Source organism: Chroicocephalus ridibundus, chromosome 1 (genome assembly GCF_963924245.1).
Source record: "Chroicocephalus ridibundus chromosome 1, bChrRid1.1, whole genome shotgun sequence".
NCBI classification, from domain to species: domain Eukaryota; kingdom Metazoa; phylum Chordata; class Aves; order Charadriiformes; family Laridae; genus Chroicocephalus; species Chroicocephalus ridibundus.
Window position 1 is genome coordinate 108,547,967 of NC_086284.1, and position 18,559 is coordinate 108,566,525.

An 18,559-nucleotide genomic window follows, 5' to 3' on the forward strand; every position below is an offset into this window, starting at 1 on the left:
AAAATCAGAGAGAATGGCTCTGTCAGGAATTTCCATCATTCTTTGCATTATAATTGTATAATTATTGCATGTGGTAGATCAGGTATAATTAAGATAATATAATGTTCACTAACATTAATAATTTCCTTAAAAAATACTTTTCAGTAGTTGATATAAAAAATGCACTTGACAAAAATTGATTTAATATTTTGTGTACAGCCCCTAAAACACAATTGTCCTGTTAAGCTCATTTTCTCCAAATATTTAATTTTTATTTATATTGGGTAGGATTCTGATATATCAGATATACGAATTGAATCAGAAGTAGCATCAGCACCCGACAGTCATACAGAGGATTACCTTTGGTACCTATTTTTGTTGAAATAAAACTAAAAAGAAAAGATTAAGTAATCTATGGGACAATTATAAAATGTACAGTGATATAAATTAATGAAAATAAAGCAAGCAAGAATGTAATCCAAAGCCCCTAGAAAAGAGCAAATTTGTGGACTGGCAACATGGTTTACAATATATTGAATCAGCATTAATCCAGAAGATGGGTTTTGTCATTTAACATACTTAGGAGGTAAGAATGAATAGGTTTTCTTTAGAAGTTCATTTTCTAGTTTATTTATTTAAAAATCAATGTTCATTCAACCTGTATTTAATCTAAATCACAGCATAGCACACCATTTAGAAAAAGAAAAAAATCCTAGGTGAAACATTCCTGGAACAAAAGCAGTTTACTGAGGTAGATCATTGTATCAGTAAACTGCTCCCACAACCTTATTGAGAACTGAAGCATACTTGCATGAATTGCACATGAAGTAGTCATTTACACAAACTAGTGTTAAGAAAAATTAAAAATTATTAATTTCATGTAATATTTTTAGGCTATAGGCTTAGAAAAGTTATTTATACCCCCATTGATAAAAAACCCGTATTATCATGATATGTTCTTTAAATTTTTGTACTATACCTAATTGGCAATGATATAGAATATTTTATGAACAAATTCTGCCACTTGTGCTGATTAGTCTCTTACCCTATCAACAATCCTGTGCAACTAGGATCTGGCTTCAGTAGATTTTGGTTCTTATCATCGATAAAATTGAATTTATTTTTCAAACACACAGTCTCACTTAAAATGAAACAAAACCATAATAATTTTACTGTTATGCTATAGCTGTGTAAAACATTTTGTAGTTCTCCATTGATTTCATTGTATGCCAAAATCTTTTTTGATTACTATCAAAATATTTTTGCAAATTTGAAGTAGTTCCTTCAAGTATCTGTAGTTAAGTTGCTTGTTCACTCAATTTTTCTTAGCTGCTGTTTTGTCTAGTTCACTGAAGCTGCAGATGACTTGGACAATAGTATGTCATATACTAACCCAAAGGATAGGAATGTATACAGCCAATTTTCCTGGCCTTCAGTACTCCAGTACAGTGTAAATCTTAGGAATTTTCCTCTTGCTATCTATCCCTTGCAATTTCAGCTTCCTGTATAATAAATCTGCTTCTGTTCTTTAGTTATTTGGTTAAATCTGACTACCATAATCAAGCTCTATTCTTCTTGTTCTTATCTCTGGCCTTTCTTTTCTTGGAAAAGGTTTGAAGATATTTCCACACGCTTAGCCTGATGTGTGTGCAAGGTGGGGTAGGTCAGGAGAAGAGATTCTTATTAAAAATTGTATTATTTTTAATGTTATTGCTTTTAGTGCACTTTTGGCAAAAGCAAAATTTCCACAATTATAAACTGCCAAAATTTCTAGGAGAACACAAGCTATCACTATTAATTCCAACTTGCTATTCTTGTTCTCTATACAGAAACCTTCTAAAAATATGAAATGACAATATATAAAAACGTAATAAGAATATATAAGAGTATGTAATGGATATACTAACTATTCATAAAATAATGAATTTTTTGTCCTAATTCTCCTGATTTTTCATATCACCAGCATTAAAACTCATGTAGGTGAATTTTCCTTTCTCTTTAATTCCTTTAATTTCATCTTACTCATACATATAACCCAACACTTTGGACCACAAGTCATCTTCCCTTTCTTAATGTTTGACACAGCACTGCTTCTATTCAATTGTTTCTGTATTGTCCTTTTATACAGAAATAGGTAATAACCTATTTTGCTATTTTGATTACATTCTATTTCTGTAAACAAATACATTTGATTTTGGTTTAGTTTTCAGTAAGAAGTATGTTACTTCCAGAATTATATTTTCTGCAGCAGAGAACAAAGCCAACATACGTCTTTTATCATGCTAACAGTATTTGCTTCTTTTCCTCGACTATAATAACAAATTCACAGATATTCAAAGCTTTACTGAGAATGGGGTTGATATCTCTTTTAAAAAACAGTCCTCCCTTTCTAATCTCTTTATCCAAGTTTTCAGTTTAAAATTGCCTATACAAGCTTTATGATGACCAAAGCCAACTGCTTAATACCACATCTTTAAAAATGGAGTTAACTAACTTCCATAAATGGTACTTGTATCTCTTAAAGGGATGGGAAATGGAGGGGAAGCAATATGAAAGGGTGGAGAGAGAAGGGGATAGAAGGGGAAAAGAAGAGGATAAAGAAAGAATGGACAATTAAAAACTTACTAGGTTTCCACACATTTAAATTTTGGGAGAGTGCTTGAAACAGTTGCTACTCCCCATAAGATCTTAAGCAAATCAAATGCATACTTAATAAACCATTTCTTTACACAATTCAATAGGTTAAAATGGAAATATGTATTGAGTTTTAAAAACACACAACTTAAATGCATTTCAAAAACAAATGCTCTTTCAATAACATAACCTTTAAAATGTCAGGTCTTCAAGTACTCATTAGCCCTTCATTTTATCATTAAATGAATAATTCTTTTTGAACCAGCTTTTAAGAAATACCTATTCCATTTTTTTGTGTGTGTATAGTATTGTGGGTGTTCTGAAGCGGTGAAATTTATTTGGTGATAAATCAAACAACTTTCATTGATGGCTAACCTTTTGCTATCCTAAAATTTAGAAGCATTAACTCAAGTCGATCAAAATTATGGAAATGAGTCTCCTGGAGACTGGTGAAATTTAGCTCAGTCCTTAGAAGAACCGATCGCACTCTTGTAATTCAAAACACACAAGCCCGAATCCCAGTTCTCTAACTCAACTAAAGGAGAAATAGTTGCAGAAGCAGAGACAGCAGAGTTCCATCTGGCTAACCCTACTCATGTATGTTCACCCATGCAGGCTGCAAGAAGATGCAAAATAGAAACCTTGACTAGTTCAAAGATAACTGTAGGTCTTTGGGGCAAGGGTGAAAGGGTCCTTCATGTCAGGCTGAAAGGCTCAGGAATGAGCAGATACATGCAGCAGGCAAATACATCCAAACAAGGCTGCATAGCTCATTGTCACCAGCATGGCAGACTGCCTACTTGAGCTACGTTTGGAGCTGGCAGATTGATAGAAGTTTATTGACCCCCTCTAGTTAGTGCTGGTAGGGCCAAACCTGCGACTGTGCATCCAGGAACACAAAACAGACCAAATAGGGTCCAGCAGTGAGCTACCAAGAGGAGCCCAGGGCACACGAACAATAAGTAGATGCTGAGGCTTAGTCTGATGAAGAGGATGCCAAGGAGCGATTGAATACTCACCTACCATCCCTTCCTAGTGGAAACAAAATCAATGGTGTGAGACTCTTCTCAACAGTGACAAACAGCATAACAAGGACAACAGTCATAAACTGCAACTAGGCATGTTCAGACCAGCTATTAGAAAAACTTATTCACTGGGAGATAAATGAAGCACTGAAACAGATTACAGCAAGATAAGAGGGTGAGGAATCTCCATCCTTGGGTGTTGAGACTGAGTTAGACAAAGCCACGCCTGACCTGATCTAGGATTGGCACCAGTCCTGCTTCAAGTAGGAGATTAGACCAGGTAAACTCCAGATGTTTCTTCCAACCAATCTTTCAATGATTCTATAAATTGGTTCTTGGTTCCTGGACCCCCATTTTCTCCCCTGCTGTAAAACTATTGTGCGCTTCTTAATACAAGGATTTTAAAGTCTATTGCTTGAAGAAACAGCCAGCCATTTGAAAAGGACTACACTTAAAACTTTTTATGAAACAATAAACCAATACATTAAAATCAATGGAGATTTGGACTGCTGCCAGATGTTCCCCTAATCATGCAAAAAAAAAGGCATTGTTCAACATGCTTTCTAACATATGACTAATGTTCTAAGTGTAGCAGCATGAGGGTTCATTGTTAAATATTTATGTGACTATAATTGCTGCAATTTTATTAGTACAAATTACACTGCTAAATATAAAATCTGATGAAGTTAAACCTTTCCTAAATCAAATTTATTTTCTGTAGACATTGACTTTAAAATTCTCCTATAACAAGAATTTCTAAGCCACTGAATACACCCGAAATTCCATTGGCAATATGAACACATAAAGACAATAGAATTAAGTCTTCTAAGTATGTAATACTTTATTGAATGAATATACAATACTACAATATGTAGTAAAGGAATAACTGCGCTAATCTCATTGCAGAAAGGCGATTAAGGCCCTTATTAAGATCATTTATGCTGTTTCATTTATCCCTTTTTTTTTTGTTTGTTTTTGAACACCCATCAAGGCTAAAGACAATGCTTACTGGGAGATGACCTAAAAACTAAAACAGGATCTTCTAAGAGCAACAGGGATTCCATTTATTTGTAGACCACAAAGAACATGCTGGTTGTTACATTTCAGCTAATGCCACTATGTATTCCCTGTCTTATATCAAGGTCTGGAATCCACCCTGGAATACTGAAGGAGGGAGTGTATTTTGAGGGGGGAGCTGGAGGTTAGCTATGAGTGCATACCTTCCTTTCCTCTATGCCTGCTACAGTTACACCACTTTATCTCATTCTTCAATTGTATAAATCAAAGTGTATCCTATCCCAGTCTCTCTCATATATGCCAGAATCTAGAATCTCTTACATTCCTTTGTAGGGCAGAAAGTATGACATTTGTTTCATTTTTTCCTGCCCATTTTTCTGCTGTTCCTATAATGGAGATCCTGATGTGAGCCAATATCCCATTTGAAACTTGCAACACAAAGCTGGAGTTGAAAAGGGTCTCCTACATTGAAAACTCCATTTGGGAGTTCTTTATTACTGAGAAATCTTGAGAAAAAATGTGAGCTAATCCTCACTTGAGTTCATAGCAGACAAACCTTGTATCTTCCAAGCACGAAGTCCACAGTAGTTTCCATGGTGCACCTGGAAAGCGTTAGGTCGAATGTGCACATGCTAACTTATCCTAAACTAATAACTGATTACTGGTCCAAATATCTTCCCTTTTTATCACCAAAAGAAAAAAAAAAGAAAAGAAAAAAAACTCACAGAAAATGTCTTCAAGGTGTAAGAAAATAATGGCAGCAGTTTACTTTTCACACCTGCACCTTCTTCCTATTGTCAGCCAAGTTCTGCAGAGCTAGAGTGATCTTTTTGTTCCTTTGAGACTTTGCAGCAGATTTAAGGTGATTCATGCAATTCTCTAGTTTTGTTATGTTGCTACAAAACGGCACAGTGTTAAAGACACAGATAAGAGACGACCTTCTTAACCAGATGAACCCAAAATACCTAAGAAAATTACTCTTTACTCATTACTACAAATATATCAGTACTCTTACAAAGCTCCAAAAGAGATATTAAGAATTCAGGAATTCTTAACGCTAAACCAAAGGAATATCTGTGGAACACAAAGGAATGAAAATTTCTAATACTGGCCTCAGAGAAATAGAGATTTTCTTTTTATAGGGAAACTAATATATGTTAGCAAGACTCTCATCTCAGTTGAGACTGCTATTTAAAATTCCACCACTTTTCAACTTTATTGTAATTCCGCATACTAATAGCAATAAGCAGAACAACATATATAAAATCTACATGTCTTTGCTCAGTTTTACCTATGTACAGAGAATTATTATACTCTAACATACCACTGAATTCTTTATTAGAAATTGAATTATTTTCTCTTCTCTAAACTACTTATTTTACTTGCTTAATTTCATATTCTGAGCAAGCCGCTAAGTCTGAATGCCAACAAAAGTAGTCTCCTATGCACTTCTCTCGAATGGTATATTAATTATGACTGACCAGATTTTTTAAACTGGAAGCTCTCATTAATACTAATTGTGCCATGACCAAAGTATGCTGCTGCAGTCTTAGGAGCTACCTAGGAAGCAGGTGATGACAAAGGAGTTCTGCCTTTCATTCCTCTAACCTATGCAATTTTCCACTCCGGAGCATGCAAAGTGTGAGAAAAATAGACTCTACTTACTCTGTTACCAAATGCAGCAGCTGGCAAAAACCTAACCACCACCATTTGAGGTAAGAATAAATCAGCTCCTGGTGACTGCTATCATCAGAAGCCATTCTCACGGTGACAAGCAAAGGGACTAAAATGTGATCTCAGATGTGTGTTTGATGACGTTCACTACCGTGAAAAAGTGAAGACCTCAGGGCTGACATGAATGATGATTTCAACAACAGTTCTTTTGTTTCTTACATGCAAAGATAATTTTCATTCATAACTTTTTCTTCCTCACGCCCATCTTACTCCTGCATACTATACTTTATTTCTTGCCAATGGAGAAAGGAGAGACTTGATAGAAAAAAAGTGATAAAAAGAAGATTCATTTAATGATACCATGAAATGTAATACAGATAGGGCTATGCTATCTCTCTGTTGTTTATTGTTCTACGTGGCAGAAGGAAAACTCCATTCGTAACTACTCTGTCATTCAATGGCCTTGAAAATACTTAAACAATATTCTATCCTTCAGGAACACTTTTCAATTTTGTATTAGGAAATGCAGCAGAAGTTTATATACGCATAAATATTCCATAAGTGTACTTTACATTTTTGTAAGCAGATTGACAATGTAAAATAAATGTAGACGAATACAATACAGATTTGAAAGGCGAAATTTGCAGCTGCACCATGTATCTCATTTATCAGTTATTCATATCCAATATTGCATTGCATCACTCTCTACTTAAGAAGATTTACACTTAAGAGCCAGATCAGCAAGACCTTTACATCAGATCAGCATGTCTGCTGCAAATTTACTTGACAGTGTGCCATCATAAAAAGCCTGAAAAGGTCTAAATAGGGAGTAGCAAAGAGTTATCACAACAGAGGAACACCATGTGAAATATATTTGGAATAACTGATTCTCGATTTAATTGCTTATTAAAATATTTGCCACCTATTTCTTGCAATCAAAGTGTCTTGCATTTGTTCTTACAGATTTTCTAGTCTGTGTCTTTAAAAAGAAAACAACGACACATGAACATAAATCACATTTTGCAATGAGCTTTGCCTGTTTGACTAAATGCAATTGCAAGCAGAATTACAAGCTACTGAAGAGAGGAGTAACCTCGGATATTGGCAGTGGTTGTATCCGCATTACACTCAGTTGCTTTTAGTTATGAACTCATGCTGTGAAGTAAATTGTCTGGGTTTTCTTCACTTCTCATGACATTTTATTCACCTTTGAATGTGAAAAGTTCATTTCATTCTCCTGATGATTCTGGTCTGTATAAAAACCTGAAATATTTAAACCTAGCTTTCCCTTTACACGTCTCCTCACTTTCCAGTCTCTCTAATCCATCCATGTAATTTAGTTTAAGACATTTATTTACAACCCAACCTTTCCATCCACATGAGGATTTTACAGCAAAGATTAAGCTGGATGGAGGCCAAGAATAGTACAGACAGAATTAGAGGGCTGAATAACTTTCTTACATGCAGGTACACACACAAATTAATTTGGATAAAAAGTGGTCTTTTTCCTACCATGTAACAGGGGTCTATATTGGTTGCAAATTGCGTCCATTCTTTCACTTTTTTTTTTTTTTATTAGTTGTATGACATCTTGCAAATTGTGTCATGCCATTTTATCCCAAGAATTTAGGTTTACTAAAATTAAGGACTTTTTCTTCATGTTATTTGTACTTTTACATCTAACATCATCACAGCTTAATAACATATATATTTGCAACTCCCACATTCTTACGATTTCAAAGCTGGTTTCAGTTGAGAAAAATATTTTTGAATCAAGCTAAATATCCAGTTTCTTTTGAAAGACAAATCCCATGAGTTTAGGCTTAGCAATAGTATCATACGTATATTAACTGATATCAGGAATGATCTATGCAGATTTATTTACAATATTATCAATTATTGCCTACAGACAACAGACAATTTCTTAAATTAAATCATTAATTTAAGTCAATTTGACAATGTGACAATCAATGTGACATTTTAAGATTCTTCATATTGTGCGTCATCTACCACAAGTTCGGTATAAAGTGACAACAATTTTATTTTTTTCATCTGTGTTTTCGCTGGTCTTAAACTGTCTCCCTAACAGTCTGCTAAATGGAGAACCAGATTCTAAAGCTGAATTCACAACCCAGAAATGTTTTATGAATGACTTCTGGCATCATTTAACATATATGAAAAGATCTCTATTTAGATCTCTTCTAAATTCCTGAGTACATACATGATATTCCAGAGATGCAGAAACACTCCTCAGGAATAGCAAGTGTCATTTTAGAACTGAATGTGATCACAATTCATGTCACAGGGAGCCATATCCGACAGATATGCCAAGGAATTCAATGTCTCAAATACTTACTAAAAATGTATTTTCCCACTGGAACAGGCTAATGAGAGCATTTTTCCTTCTGCTTTAGCAGCTTGCACCAGACATTAATTAACTCTGCCTTGAAGATTTTCAACTATCAAAATAAATTTGAATGCTGACTTAGCCTACCAAAATATTTGCCATTTATTTCTGTTTGATCTACAAATTATACAGATATACTTTACTTAATCATTAAACTCATTAAGAAAATTACGGAATTTTATGGGGTTCATATCTCTCAGGAATTCATTTGAAAGTCTTCCCAGTTCAATGGTGAAGTATTGTTACACTGGGAAAGCGTTTGAGTAATCAATGGGGTGCATACTTTCATGCTTCAGTACAAAAGAAGCAGGAAGTACAAAACTGACAACCTAAGATGTAGCACATGAGAATTCTAATTTATCTATTCGATTTCTTCCCCATGCCAATAAAAAGATACAGTAATCGCTATATTTTAGCATAAGAAAGGATATCTTTTTGCATAATGATGTTTCTGAAATCTCCATGGAAATACATGCACTATAAACTTCTAAAGTCTTCTGAAAGAACGTCTTTCCATGTGATGTCTATCAAAAAGTCTTGCTTAAAGACCGAAAATGGAGTTCAGTAGTTTTACCCAAAAACCTGAACTGCACAGACAGGAAAAATCATCATTCCATTGCTTGGAACGTCATATATATTACAAAAAGTAAAAGAGAAAATGGAGTGACCTTATTTCAAAGACCAAAATATTTCTGACTATAAGGATTATAATAAGATTTGCCTACACACATATATGCTTTCTCACTGGTATAGACAATTCAAAAGTAAAAAGCGTAACACAGAGGTATAACACTTCAAGTTTTAATTACATCATCAACACTGGCATGTACATAACCTCCTCTAACTTTAAGGACACATAGTAAAAAGGCCTTAAGTGCCAGGCATGCCACACAGCACAGCAGGGTAAAAACGTATCTTGGGTAACAGAAAATCCGTTCCCTACTATAGTGTGCCTAAAAAAAAAAAAGAGTTACTTGCATGTCTAAAAATAGTACAGACAGGACCTTGTTTAAATCCCCTCCCCCACTAATTTCACAAACAAAACGCCAAATAAGGAATTCCCATTCACAGAGAGATTCAAAACTCAGGACAAAGCCCTGGGCACCCTAACAAAACTTTGAAACTGGCCCTGCTGCAGCCTGGGGAATTTGGAGCCAATGATCACAAGGTCTCTTTCTTTCTATGATTTCATGAAGTACATGAAATTTATTGAACTTAGGTGAAAAAAAAATTAACTGAACCTGCTGAGATTTGAATGTGAAATTACAAAGAATTACTTATTTCAGATTTGATCTCCAATTTGTCAAGAACCAGACAGAAAAGAAAAAAAATTGCTGAAAGCAAATACTAGCATGAGCGTTCGAAGTTTGAGAACTCCTTAACAGCTAAAACCAAAATATTAAATTCATTGAAATCTTTGATTTATTGCATAAGATTAAGATGCTGTACACATTTTCTTAGTATTTTTTTTCTTCAAAATAATGCCTTTGATTCTCTCTATATGTTATGCTTATTTTGCGGATACATAACATAATAGCACTTGTAGTCTACCTGTCAACAGATTTCCTTCTCTTGTACAAAGAATGAAGATTTCAGCATTTCTTAGGTTGTAATATTTTTCATCCTTTCATTTTGCATTATAATGTAAAGTTGTAAAACCATGTACATTCAATATTTAACTGCTTTTTGTATGTAGCCTGATTGTGCTACTGCAAGATTTTGAAAATTATTGTCTCCTTCGATAAAATATTCAATAAAAAAGTATAAGCATATGTTGGTAAAACATCTCTGGTGTGTTTTGACATTACTGCATGAAACAGAGTTATGAGTAATCCATTCATTATTGAATCATATTATATTTGGTGAATTATTTCATAAAGCTTCTGCTTTCTGTCATCTAAAGAATCTCAAATGTCAAAAGACAAAACATCCTTTATCATTAAAACTCAAAACACATAAATAGATTCAAAAAAGCAGCTTTTACAACATGTTCGTTTCCTATATTTTTTCTTCTACCCCACATTTTTGGAAACTTATATATAACTTTAGCTTAAATAACTTGTCCATTGTAGAAAATACTTTATGTTAGTATCCTACAAAAGCTGAATTATAAGTCCCGGTATAATTTGGTTAAAAGACTTGAAACTCAATAGAATATCTCCTGAAAAAGAACATGACCTGGAGACACTAGCAAAGCCCAGACGTTTTGCTTTCTTGTTTTCTTTTTTTGGAAAAAATATACAACATGAGACATTGTTTTTTAAGAACCAAAGTTAAGAAGAATGCAGGGTTATTATGTTGAGTAGCTACCTGAACTTATTGCTTTAAAAATGATGTCAGAATAGGCATTCTTTGAGTATGTTATTTTTAGGGCATTGCTACAGATTAACATTGAAAGAAAATGTGGTGTTTTTTTTTTAAATTGAATTTTTTAAAATGTAAAAAATACAAGAATTTAAAATTCTACCAAACCTTTCCTAAAAAAAATCAGAAAAAGCAGTACCCAAAAACAGATTTAAAAAAAAAAATCCAATCTTAAATCTGAGAATTTCCAAACACAAGAACAATCACAAATATCAAATACACTACATGTATGAGCTGAATATTATATCACTAAGGTCTTGATCTAATGAAAAGATAGAAAGAGAACATTATGAATACCTCTTAATAAAAGAGCGCATTTTTTCACTTTCATGATAGAAACAGATACGGGAGTAATAATACTGCAGTTCAGAAGAAGCAAGAGAGAGAACAGGAAGACAAAGGAAGGCTATTAGCTACATAAATCCAAAAATGTATATATCTCATCTCTAAAATGACAGTGACAACTATCCACATATCCCATAGGTGAATTTCCATAGTAATGTTAATTTGAGACTGGGTTTTTCTGCATTCTTCATGTTGCTCTACCTCCAGCAAATGGAGTGGCACTAGAAATGCAGAGACTGGTTTTATGTGGTATTGTATGCTTATATAAATATTATATGCTTTGAAAAGAAAGATCCATTGACATGTTTCTCTATTTATCTATCTATCTGTAAATTGGAAGTAGGAAGGAAAAAATACTAAAGTTTTAGTGGCCATACCCATCTTATGCTGAATTATAATGTGGAATAAAGTTTCTTGTATTCCTGTTGAAGAAATCCAAAACTTTTCAAAAAGAATTTTTTTTTGGGGGGTTTCAAATGTATCTCCACAGTGGCTTAGGTCTGTGTATAAGCTAAGTCTCTTTCATTAGAATACATCATTTGCTGCCTGTGAACCAGAATGATTAGTGTTTATAATGCTATTAAGGCAAAACAAGACCTTCATGCCTTCTCTATTAGAGTTATACCAGTGGTGCTTCCTGAAGGACTGAAGGGATCTGAAGAACTGAATCTCACAGCCTCCAAGTCCATCCTATTTTTTCCTTGGAAAATTCAATACTGCTTGAAAGGGAAAAAATAATACAGGCTTTTTCCCCATGAAGTCTCTGCTGATTACTCAGAAACTGATCAGTGAATGTCTTTTTTTAAAATAAAATTGCACGGAAGATTGTGGTAAGAAACTTTTTTTCCCAGCACAAGTATCTTTGTATCTACAAAGGAAAGCATGGCACATGCCCTTCACCAGTTGTTATCGATGGATGGGCAATACCCCACACTCAGGGATTTGGCAGCTGCCTGGCTGAAAGGATGCAAAGACTCCTTGGAGAATGAACCTTGCCAATATTATCCCCGCTTCTGTTACTTCAAGATTAGTAGGCTTCTCTGCACTACTGACAGGGTTATAAATGTCTGGGCCCTGAGGACATTCTTAGCCCTGACTGTCCCTGACCACCCACCTGCCCCAGGCTTCCAGCCCGCAGAGAGCCCCCTCATCCCATGACTGTAAAGTGAAGCTATACAGAGGTTTGCAGCTAGTTTGCAACAAAACAATTTTCATATTCAGAAGAGCATCTAACAAGTGCAGAAAAATCTGGCTTACATTTGCTCACTGATCTCTTGGTGAACTATGACAGTGTTGATTGTGACTTTTAAATCCATAAATAGCCTGAGTTGGTGTATCAGAATGATTGCTTCGTTTTCTCTGCTCTCTTTCAATAGCTGCAATCAGCACAAGCTTTCAGATGAAATCTTCTTCATTATAGAAGACAAAGGGGAGGGAACAGAGAGACAGATATTCTTGACTCCAGCTCCAAGACTCTCGAATTTTCTCCTTAATTTGATCGAAAACAGCTCAAACTAGTACACTTTGAGACAAAAGCCACCTTCTGAGGGAGTCTTTGAAGAAACCAGCAACGTTCTTCCGAGATGAAGACAATTGCAGGCTGTTTGAACAGATTTGCATAGAATCCATTCCATACGGCTTAATTTTTCTGATTAAACTTATTTGTATTTACTGGATGACTGATTACATCAGAATGCCTAACAACTTTGGTAAGCATCTATTGTATTTTTCATATAAATAGAAACAGAGAATTATCCTGCTTGTAGAAGGTTTTATACATAATGATTGGGTCATAATTATAAGAAAATTAGTTACTTGTTAGCGTTAGCAAAATTCCTTTCATCAACTTTTTGAAACATCTATTAATCATTTATTAAGACTTTAGTTATAAACTAACTTCTGTGGCACATTTCCATGATGTTTGTTTCATTTAAAGATACAGTTTTCATTCATTTTATGAGTTTATGGCTGTTCTCTGTTACGAGATGAAGACAACCACAATATTGCTTCTGGTCATAGTAAAGAGGGACCAGAAGACCCAGTTTAGCCTTGACAGTCTCTGTATTGGAAGGCCAACAGTCTCCCAGGCACAACTATCTCCTTCACGTAGGTTTTTCTGCCTCTTTTCTTTAAAAGATAGTCTTGGAATTTACACATTACCTACACTGCAGCAACAAAAGGCTGCAGTGCTGTTTTATCACTCCTGAGCTAAATCAGTCTGGTAAAAAACATCCTGTAAAATTTCAGTATAGTTTATCACTGGCTGCTGGGAAAAAATCATGACTCATGCATTATGTATGCATCATTACTTGAGATGTGCAAGCAGTTAACTGTCCCTGTGTAAAAAGCATTTATATCTGACTCTTAAGTCATAAACCTGTCTCCAAAATGGGAACAGATGAAAAAACGATTTTGTTTCCATTAAAGACTATTGACCAAGTATGGAAATTGTGATGACCTGACTACAAATCCTAACACTGAATACTGACTGTGTGTAGACTGAGGAGTCTACCTCCTCAGTCAGCTGAGAAGATGTTGAGGCATGGTAGGAAAGTGGTCCTTAATTACTTAGAGCAAAATGAGAAACTGTCTCAAAAGCATGTAATATTTTTATCATTCAAGACTTAAAAGTAAACTAAAAGTCTCAACAAGTATAAAGAAAACAAAAAAGAAGCCTTCACAGTAAGAAAAGCTTCTTTAAAAATTATTTCAGGAACTGAAAAAGGGATTTGAAAGAGGATGTCTCAATGTTATACTACCATGACACTGTAAGTAGGCCAAAACAAAAATGGAGAGAAGTTTAAAGAGATGTCTTACAGCAGTTGCTGAAACCCTTGGAATGCTCAGGAAACAAGCAAAGGCTGAATTTTTCAGAAAGACTCCAGTTACATTTAGCAATACTTTCATTAAAAAAGGACACTAATATGTTTTTTTGGTAATGTGGGAAGACTTTTTCTGCTCTGTGCTGTGCAGTCTGTGTTTTGGTAACACATCTGATTTTTCCAGTTTGGGCCTACAGTACCTCACAAACAGAACAAGTTTTTAACTCATTAAAGAATATCTGCAAGAACTTACAATAAATGCAACTAGGTCCCTTTTGATTTCCCTATCAAATTACATAGTGTAGCACCAACAAGATTTACAAAAACCAGATGCCTCCTGCTTAACGAATATTTGAAATTCTGAAATAGTTTTTGATTTCTAAAGTAGTTCAGAGATAAATTCAGAGAAATACAGGATATACAATCTCAATCTTTCCGTGCAGGGGTATACAAATAGAGATTTCAGAAAACAGCATGAATTAATTATGTGTCTAGAATTAATTTTTAATATTGTCCACCGTCCTCTCAGTAGTTTATCTTCCCAATATTTATCTACTTGTCGACCAAGATGACTCTTCAGGTTATTTTGATATTTACTAGTTTTCTGCCATCACCGGAAGTAGTCTGTGATAATACACACTATTAAGAGGTACCTTTAAGATGTCCAAAATAAGGGTGACCTATTTTATTTTTTCAACGAAATCTCTCAGTCTTGCACTTGGGGGACAAAGAAATGAAGAAGAAAATACATGCTTGAAAGAAGCTAAACCCCCTGAAAACTTCCAAGTGAGAAAGGAGAATAAACTGAAAAAAGTAAGGCAAATTACACAAAAGGAAGGTGTGGGGCAATAACAAGACAGCATGTAGGAACTAATACAGTCCTCTTCTCAAAGAAGCTGTATATTTAATTTTAGTAGGGATGGCAGCAGAGACCTTAAATACTCATGACCTACTTCACACCAGTATTGTCTTCATATGGACTGCAGGTATTTGTACCTGCCACTCTACTCTCTGTTTTTAGAATAAATTACCACACAATTCAAACAGGTATTGTACTACAATAATTCCATGAAGATCAATTCATATTATCACCAAAATGAACTATACACAACAACTTAAAAACATCTTATGCTGAAAGAAAACCAAAGTGTGAAATTTTGAGGAAGGCAGCTCCAGTCAAGTCTAATATAGTACATACATAATAGATATAATATCTAACAAATGCATTTAATGTTTGTTGAAGAATAATTACAGATACGCTTTCAAAACAGACATCGTAAACATTAACAGGATATAGAAAGGTTATTAACTAGCTCGAAATCAGTAATTAATGCCCAGGATTAAATATCACATAATAGTTTGCTTAAAATTTTTAAGTTAACTGCATATGTAATGCACATTCTCAAAGTAACCCCTCTGTGATTTCTGCTCACTTTGAAATTGATAGCTTCAAAAATATTCTTTATATTTTCTTGACTGCACAGTGAAAAATGCAAAATAACTGTAAATTTGTTTGCCAAACTTTTTTATAATAAAAAGCAACAGTTGGCTTTTACAAAATTAGAGTAAGATTTCTAATTGGTGTAAAGATGTCTGACTTCATTAATATTAACTGAAGATACAGCTACTGGACTAAGACTAATGGGCAAACAAAGAATGAGCTACATATATTGCAGTCTTTTCCCTTGACATTCTTTTCAGTTAAAATACTCCATTTATTTTTTGTATACTTACTTTGAACTCCATGGGAGCGAACTATTTTCCAGGTTTCTGAGGCTACCTCTTTTACATCCACTTGGTAATGATGAATGGGCACACCTCCATGTGAATCTGGCTTATTGAATGAAACTTTGGCAGTGGTTTGTGACAACTCTAAAACTCGTACTCCATAAGGACTTGATGGCACATCTAGAAAAGTAGAAACATCAATTAAATAATCAGCAGCAACTAGACAAACCTAAGCAGTTGATAATCCACCCCAAAAAGCCTCCTTAGTATCTTGAAGGGAGAAATAATAATTTAACGTGATGCAATAATGCTTGCATTAGATAAACAACTTAAGCTTTCTAATATAGAGCTGTAAGAAAACCATGTTTATTTTCTTGTATGCTAAAGTTATGCAAAAACATTTTCCATCTCTGCCTTTCTTTAATAATATGATCTTTTTTAATAGCTAATTTCATCACAGGCAAATGTAAGAGATTAGTTTGTTTACTACATAATTATGTAAAAGAGAATAAAAAATGTTAAATCAAATTTAACAAGAGGAACAGTTATGGCTAAATAGAACATTCAGAGTCTGAATTCTTCTAAATGTGATTATGACAAAAACTGTAGAAATAATTTGGCTGTTTTTATGAAACTGAAATACAGCTGAAAACATGAATCCATTTTTCTTTTTTTGAAAGACTGGATTCCAAGCTACTAGCAAGGAATATTAATGGAAGCTTTCTATTCTTAGTTTAAGAAACAATTTGCAAAACAGGTTGAAAGAAACATTTTCTCTGAAATCAAAAGCAAGTGCATATTTTTAAAAGTAGAAAAGAACTATGAAAATAAAGCAGGTGTCTGTAGGTGTTGAGATGCTAGATATGAAACAAAAGTGAAAAATTAACCTTGGTGTCAGTACCTTTTTTAAAAATAGAAATATTATGTTACTTTTACAATATATGACCAAAATAACACATAAAGGACTAAAAGTGTTATCATTGCAAAAAATAGTATTGAAAATACTAAGAATAATTTTAGTTCTATGGATAGAAGACCAAGGATTTGTAACACCATTAAAAATATCTCTTCTGATACATGGTACAATTATTTGCATATCTACTTACAGATTTGATATTGTGGTTTTTTTCATGCTATGGGAGATATACTTATAAGGACATGTAAGAATTGGAGCCAAAGCTTATCATTTGGTTAGTGGGTACTGAACCATTTACATAAAATGTAGTTGTTATTCAAGAGCTGTCACACAGTTGGGAATAAAAAGGGAATCAATCTGAGCTTCACCCAGTATGATACTTGAATGAAAATGAGTCAAAAAATGCTAAAAAATATTAAATAATGGGTTTAAGGACACATTCAGCCACAAATTCTCAGGAAAAGGACACCTGCCAAAGCTGCTCTAAAAGGGATGATTTGTATAATCTTCAAATAATCAGGCACCTAAATTTTTCCAGAAAAATTCTCTATCAGTTGTCACAATTGATTGTCTTAATGCTAATATCATACTTCTGTGAATTCTTACAGTTAACATTTCTGAATATAGGTCTCCTGAAACCTTCAATGTTTGGTGCTCATTGGGTTAAAAGCAGCATAGATTCATTTACATGGACAAACAATTTTCCTATCTTTTACTTGAAGAAACAACTAAATGAATCCGTGAAGTTAAAGATTTGAGTAGAATACAAATCTCAGCTTGAAGGATTCAAACCCTCAAGTCTTTTCTTATTCCAGGAAATATTCATCCATATGGGATGTTGCAGGAAGTTTTCACCCTACTTAATGAAGCTGTATTGCTCTGCAGAAAGGAATTCAAGATTCGTGGTTAGACAGAACATGACCAAATGTAATGAGTATGCTATGCATCCAGGAGAACACAGACTTGGGTTTTGAATTTTTTTCTAACTAGATCAAAAAGTTGGTTTTCTTTAGAAAAAAAGAAACTATGTTCAAAAAACCAGACAGATCTTCTTCTGTGATCACATGGAAGAAAAATTAGTTATATGACTGACTTGCTAAGTAAGCATTGATCCCCAAATCAGAGCAGGATGAGAATTAGAACAAGCTTGTGACCCCTCTCCTCCAGATTCTCATTACAACTGAGAGCAATATTTTTTTCCCTGCTAGTGACAGTACTTTAAGCACCATTCTGTGTACAAATTCTTCCTTTACCTACGTCAAATGACTGTTCTGAGAGGGGTGAGGAAAATACAACATAAGAATTCCAGCAAAGCAATCCAGGACAGCCAAAGTAAAGCAGCCTGGCACTGTATGAATGATGTGGATACCAATCACCTGGGAAGATGAATATGGTTTTGTAGTACTGAAGATGAACGATCTTTAGATTTAATTGCAAGCTAAAAGCTGCTGTGGGTACCTACAATATCACAAATAGTTCCTAAGCATTTTCATTCCTTTTCTGTAGTTAAAAGAGTTCAAAATGAAACAAAATATTTTGTTTAAGGTTGAGTGAATATCTAATTTCACTCAGACTATTTTTATGTTAGTTTTTGTATGCTCTTTTTATAAGGCTGTTATTTCAGTTTGGATCAAAACAATTATTTGGT

At 34.1% G+C, this 18,559-nt stretch overlaps 1 protein-coding gene across 2 annotated transcripts in view; it reads right to left on the bottom strand.

Annotated features, from left to right (window-relative positions):
• Positions 1 to 18,559, bottom strand: part of NCAM2 (neural cell adhesion molecule 2) — a 303,009-nt gene that overhangs the window by 54,410 nt on the left and 230,040 nt on the right. For both annotated transcript variants that reach the window (XM_063347313.1, XM_063347322.1), the window contains exon 12: positions 16,002 to 16,175. In XM_063347313.1, the coding sequence (XP_063203383.1) occupies positions 16,002 to 16,175 (174 nt within the window). The remainder of the gene's footprint in view (positions 1 to 16,001; positions 16,176 to 18,559) is intronic.